Source organism: Sinocyclocheilus anshuiensis, unplaced genomic scaffold (genome assembly GCF_001515605.1).
Source record: "Sinocyclocheilus anshuiensis isolate Anshui unplaced genomic scaffold, SAMN03320099.WGS_v1.1 scaffold112, whole genome shotgun sequence".
Taxonomy (NCBI): domain Eukaryota; kingdom Metazoa; phylum Chordata; class Actinopteri; order Cypriniformes; family Cyprinidae; genus Sinocyclocheilus; species Sinocyclocheilus anshuiensis.
Genome location: NW_015557175.1, coordinates 2,599,025 through 2,605,271, shown reverse-complemented (window position 1 = coordinate 2,605,271; position 6,247 = coordinate 2,599,025). Strand labels below are relative to the sequence as shown.

At 34.0% G+C, this 6,247-nt stretch overlaps 2 protein-coding genes across 3 annotated transcripts in view; both read left to right on the top strand.

Moving 5' to 3' along the window:
• LOC107678469 (centrosomal protein of 78 kDa-like) overlaps positions 1 to 2,422 on the top strand; it is a 12,008-nt gene extending 9,586 nt beyond the window's left edge. Inside the window, exon 16 of one of the 2 annotated variants that reach the window (XM_016473744.1) lies at positions 1,688 to 2,422. In XM_016473744.1, coding sequence (XP_016329230.1) covers positions 1,688 to 2,086 — 399 coding nt within the window. In that variant the 3' untranslated portion in view covers positions 2,087 to 2,422. The remainder of the gene's footprint in view (positions 1 to 1,687) is intronic. The other variant, XM_016473745.1, reaches the window with a different exon arrangement.
• A 1,071-nt stretch (positions 2,423 to 3,493) lies between these two features.
• Positions 3,494 to 6,247, top strand: part of LOC107678378 (calcineurin-binding protein cabin-1-like) — a 98,014-nt gene continuing 95,260 nt past the window's right edge. The window contains exons 1-4 of the mRNA XM_016473616.1: positions 3,494 to 3,535; positions 5,096 to 5,140; positions 5,271 to 5,366; positions 6,029 to 6,142. Of these exons, the coding sequence (XP_016329102.1) occupies positions 5,138 to 5,140; positions 5,271 to 5,366; positions 6,029 to 6,142 (213 nt within the window). The 5' untranslated portion in view covers positions 3,494 to 3,535; positions 5,096 to 5,137. The remainder of the gene's footprint in view (positions 3,536 to 5,095; positions 5,141 to 5,270; positions 5,367 to 6,028; positions 6,143 to 6,247) is intronic.

Below are 6,247 nucleotides of genomic sequence, written 5' to 3'. Positions count from 1 at the left end.
CTGTGAGATGATGTGGCTTCTTACACAGAATAAGGCACGCAACATATTTCATAGTATTTAAGCAGTGATAAAGGCATTGCATTATAAATATACTTTATTTTAATGAAAATTATAATAATAAGAACTCAGATAAACCGTATATTGCCGTAGTCGTGTGTTTATTAGTCACGTTGAATCTATGAAAGCAGTTGAATCTTCTGTTTATTCAGCTGCAGCGATAGGCATTTCCTGATTTCTTCTGCGAGGCGTATTTGGAGTTTCAGCGTGAGAGCGCCCTCTGGCCTTTGGATGGAGATTTACTGCTGATCACAGAACCGTGCTTCACTGAAAGATACGCATGACAATCGCAGCTTCTGTCGAATCGCGATCTCGATTCCATTTCAATTTATCGTGCAGCCCTAGTTTATATATATTAGTTTATATTTTGACTTTTATTTTTCTATTTATTTGTTACTTTTTTCATCAATTTACCTTGCATAAAATTTATTAAAAAATTACAGTAAAGACATTTATAATGCGACAAAAGGTTTCTCTTTCAAATAAATGCAGTTTTTAAAAACTTTTTATTTGTGAAAAATGAAAGATGAAAAAATGAAAAATGTTTCCACAAAATTTCAGTCATCATGACTGTTTATTTAATTTGTCCACTAACATTTTCCAGCAAGCATCACATGACTGTTCCTTTCCCTCATGTTTTCAGTAATGAACATCATGAACATTTCCAGTGCTTCTGATGTATTTGTATAGGTTAAAACCATTTAGTAAAGGAAATTATTGTGGGTTAAATTACATTTGTAACATAAATGGCTAATTTACAGTTAGTGTTGTATGTATTATTAATATACACAATTAAATAAAATAAAACACTTTGCATTATTTGACAAAATTAGCAGTTGATTAGATACTTCATCTACTTACTGCTGTAAACAAGTACACTAACTTAAAAAAAGAGAAAATCTTCGGATTAGTGGTAAATGACTGGGCCATCCAATGTTTTGAAAAATAAATAATTTTCATACAGTAAATATTGTAATGCCATTAAAATTATTTATTTATTTCCTTCTGTATTAATTTCCCTCTGTTTAGATTATTATAGTTAAATGTGTAATAATCATGTAATAATTCTAGGGATGTCCCGATCAAGTTTTTCGTGCCCCCGATCCGATCCGAGTTGAGTCATTGAATATTGAGTATCTGCCGATACCGAGTCCCGATCCGATACTTGGATATTCCTGTAGGAATGTATGTTTGGTGCACGCTTCGAGTACATCAGTTATTAAAATCAATACAATGTATACAGAGTGCAGAGAGTACATGAAATATATGTATGATGTATGTTTATGTATATATTGCAAGATACACACTCTCTCTATGTATCAGCATATCAGAATGATTTCTGAAGGATCATGTGACACTAAAGACTGGAGTAATGATGCTGAAAATTCAGCTTTACATCACAGAAATAAATTTCATTTTAAAATATATTAGAATAGAAAACGGTTTTCAAATTGTAATAATATTTCACAATATTACTGTTTTTCCCCCCTGTTGAAATAACTGCAGCCTTGGTGAGCATAAGACAGATCTTACCAACCTCAAACTTATGAATGGTAGCGTATTTATTTTTTAATAATTACATTCACTATTATTTAACTACATTATTATTATTTCTCTAATCACCGCACAGAAGGCAGACATCCCTCAACCTGAGTCAGGGACTCATTCAGAACCTCCTGCTAACACTGAAGACATTCCCCGGCCTCATTCTCAACAGGAAGTGCCTCTGAGTCCAGTCAGCTTGTGTGGTGCCTCCCCAGCTTCACAGGAGCCGCTTGAGTTTGAGGCCCCTGAGAGGAGCAGAGAGTCATCGGACCCTTCAAACCACCAGTGGGCCGACGGAGGCTCTCACTCGGTCGGTTCAGTCAGTAGTGCCAGTCTTCAGTCCAAAACCTCAAAGTCCTCCAGAGGGAACGGGTCCGTGTGCTCGGCTCTTAACTCGAGAGCGTCTAGTCTGTCTCAGTTGGGTTCAGGCAGACAGAGCGCTTCAGGAGGCCAGAGAAGCGCTGCTGGATTGATTGGGTTTTAGAGCTGAATCAGCTGGAGAGATAATGTAAAGAGCTTCTCTGGAACAGGTTGAATATCTGTTGCTGCTGTCATCTTGACCTGTCCAGTGTATATTGAGAGTTATGCGGAGACTGTAAATGACCTGTTATAATCCTATTATATGTTTGTTTGAAAAGTTGGAGTGCTGCATGTCATTCCAGGTACAATATGTGTTTTATTCATAGATATTAATGCTGTTTAGATTTATAGACTATGACGTTTTATTTATAGTATGTTTGCAGTTCAGTGACACTAAGCTTATTATATAAGACTTTTAGTAGATTTTTGTGTGATTGCTAAATTGATTGATATTTGTGATTGATTAAAAACAGTGAAATCAAATTTGCCATCTGCTAATTGTCCTGATTTTTCTAGAAATAATTTTTCATTTGAAAATAAACCAGTTTTTGCACATCCTATATGACCTGTCTAATGCAATACTTGATTTTTTTCAGAATGACATTACATGTTAAACGAGTCTTTGAATTTGTCAGTGTGCTATTTGATTCAGAAATACTATTCAGACTATTATTATTATTATTATTTATTTTGAAAAACATCATGCACAATAGAAGTTTGACAATTAAAAGAAAATTAATACATTCCTATGTATTGCTAAAACTGATACAATGTAATATCAATTATTTTAAACTATTTAAATAGTTTATTAATATTTGTAACTAGTTAAATTTTAATAAGTTCTTGAAAATAGTTTTAAGTAAATGTACAATCAGTCATTAGGCAGTCATCTATTAATAAGCAGTGTCGGGGAAAGTTACTTTTAAAAGTAATGTATTACAATATTGCGTTACTCCATAAAAAGTAACTAACTGCAAGTGACTTTTTATGGAAAGTAATGCATTACGTTACTTTTGTGTTACTTTTTGTCACGAGCTGGGCTTGCTTATTTATTTTGCAATAACAAAAAACCCAAAAGTTATATTTTTGGCAACTGTAAAGGCCCTTTCACATCAAAAGTTAAATGAAAAAGCCTCATACTCAAGCTGTGCCTCTGTCTCTGCACCTCACTCCCGATTTCCCTCATCACAGGGTCAGGAGAGCTGTCAGTGAATAAATGGGAAAACAAAGTAACTTGCGTTACTTATTTGAAAAAAAAAAAAAGTAACTCAGATATTTTCTTGTAAATGTAAAAGTAATTAATTACTTTAATTTTTTTGTTACTATTTTAAACTTTAATTGTTACTTTAATTTAAAACAAATATTTATATATTTATTATTATTATATACGTATTTATTTATATATTTTTATTTTTTATTTAATCTCTCGAACAATTTGAGAAACAGGACGTTGAAAACTGAGATCTGACACGTGATTGGCTGTTTGCGGCCGCGCGTGTGCTCACTCGTCCAATCGGAGCGCTCGACACTGACTTCACCTCAGCGCCTCTCCTCCGCGCAGAAGATCATGCTGGTAAGTAAGTAGCAGCTCTCCATCAAAACAGCAAACACAAAACACAGCTTTGCAGCTGGACTCACGGCGAAAGTATTCCACTTTTATAAAGTATTAGGAAATTGAGCGTTAAATGGAACCGCTGTAGCTTTGTAAGGTCAGCTGGGCTTCTGCTGCTAGCGTTGCTAGCCTGTTGTTGTTATTGAGTGGGGTTGATAAACATAGCGATGTTAACAACCAATGTGTGCAACAACACCGTCGTTTTGATGTTTGCGAAGCATCTGATGAATTATTTTGCATTTGTTTATCAAGCTAGCAGTGGAATCTGCCATGATTCCCATCAATGCACAATGTGTCGTATTGGGGAAAGTGCTCCCTCAAGAACAATGTACTTTTATTGGCATGTTGTTGGGAGTTTAGCATATTTAACATACTATCTGAGGAAATGGAAACACTGGCCAATTTGATTGTTATAGCACAGCATTGTAAATCTTAAAGGGGGTAATCTTCTCCCATTGTTGGGGCTAAACTACCCTGTACAAAGGCATGAAGTGAATTATAAAAAGACAGTGTAAAAAAAATTAGAATAAATTTATGCTTAGTGTAAATAGTGATGGTTGCTATTTGCTTGAATCATTAATTTCATCAAATAGCATCTTGTTTATGGTAAGTGCAAAGTGTAGATTATGCGATATATTCTGTGCATATTCTGAAATTCTGTCGACTGTCACCATAAAACGTTATAGAGTTTGCCTTCACACCACCAGCTGGATGCATAGATATAACCAGTTCCATGTGTACTTGTTGATGCCACAATCAATTTAATGCATTTACTGAAAATCTTCCAAAATGCCTCTTTTCTAAATTAGGTACAAGGGACAGTCCAGAGGATTATCAATAAATGTGTAGAGATGTAATGATATACAGTAATACGGTATGGCAATATCATATGACCTAAATAAATGTGAATAAATAAGCTTTCTATTGATGTATGGTTTGTTAGGATAGGACAATATTTGGCCGAGATACAACTATTTGAAAATTTGGAATCTGAGGGTGCAAAAAAATCTAAATATTGAGAAAATCGCCTTTAAAGTTGTCCAAATGAAGTTCTTAGCAATGAATATTACTAATCAAAAATTAAGTTTGAATATATTTATAGTAGGAAATGTACAAAATATCTTCATGGAACCTGATCTTTACTTAATATCCTAATGATTTTTGGTATAAAAGAAAAATATATAATTTTGACCCATACAATGTATTGTTGGCTATTGCTACAAACATACCCCTGTGACTTAAGACTGCTTTTGTGCTCCAGGGTCACATATATATTTATGCCGTTCCGTACTATATTCTGATTGATATTGTGTGGTCAAGTCTTTTTCTATATATAAAAATATTATATGAGAGGAGAGAGATATTATAAACTATTATAAACTAGCACTGCTCAAATCAATTTAATGTCAGTTTATTTTTCATTTTTTGGTAATAGTCATGTAATAATTCAGGGTTATGATCCAGTTAACCAGTTAATTTTCATTTTTATTTTATTATTTTTATTATGTTGCACCACAACAGATGCTGATGATTGGAATGAATGATCCTTAATAAAGAAGAAACATGGTAAGTCACTCTATATGTTTTATGCTTTGTTAGACTGACCTGAACTACCTCTTACGAGCATTTGACCTGCTTCTGTCATGTTGTTAATTTCATTTGTTCACTGTATTCATGTATCTTCTTCAAATCACAGATCCGGATAGCTGCTCTGAATGCGGCGTCTCGGGCTGCGGATGAGCATGAAGGCGCCGTCAGAAGCACTAAACCTAGTCAAACAAAGGAAGCCCAGGTGAGTCAGATGCTTTCAAACAGATTCTCTTAAGTATGTTATGTTTTTTTTTAACCCTGTAAAGCCTGACATAAGAATAGTAGTGGAACTGTTTATTGAACCTTTTGGCAAAATGTACATGAAAGCATTTGCATATGTGTTTTTTGTTGAGTATCATATTGGATAGATCAGGCTCTTATGGCTCATATAATATAATATAGGAGAATATGTAGCTAAAATGTATAGAATCAAAACATATAATGCAATGTAATACAATACGCTGAGAGATGAACAAATAAACCTTCATCAAACGACTGATAGATGGTTTTTAATACTCACAATCCAGTGAGAGTTCATCTTGAAATATTACTGATAATATAAAACTTATTCTTACATTTACTTTATAAAAATCTGTCAAGATATCACAGCAAAAAGACACATGAACCACAAGCTGAAAGGGGGACGTTTTGTACAACTAAAAGACCATTTACTTGTTGAAAAAGTATGAACTATCAGTCAGATGACAGAAAGCATGTAGTAAATTGTGAACAACAGGCTTTTCATCAGTCATGCTGATCAATTAGAGGCCTTTTTGTGTGTCAGATATGATACAGTAGGCTTTATAGGGTTAATAAAATTGTTCAATCCAATATAACTGTTTCCTTCTCATTTGTATTTTTAAGGAGGCAGAAGCGTTTGCTCTGTATCATAAAGCTCTTGATCTGCAGAAACATGACAAGTTTGATGAGTCTGCCAAAGCCTACCATGAGCTCCTCAAGACCCCACTGCTCAAGGAGGTACAGCACACTCTTTCAGCTCTGATCATTATAACATCTTACCATGAAATCCAGAATATCTTTAATTTTATATTTAGCTTTAGCTTTATTATTGCTTTCTGTCTT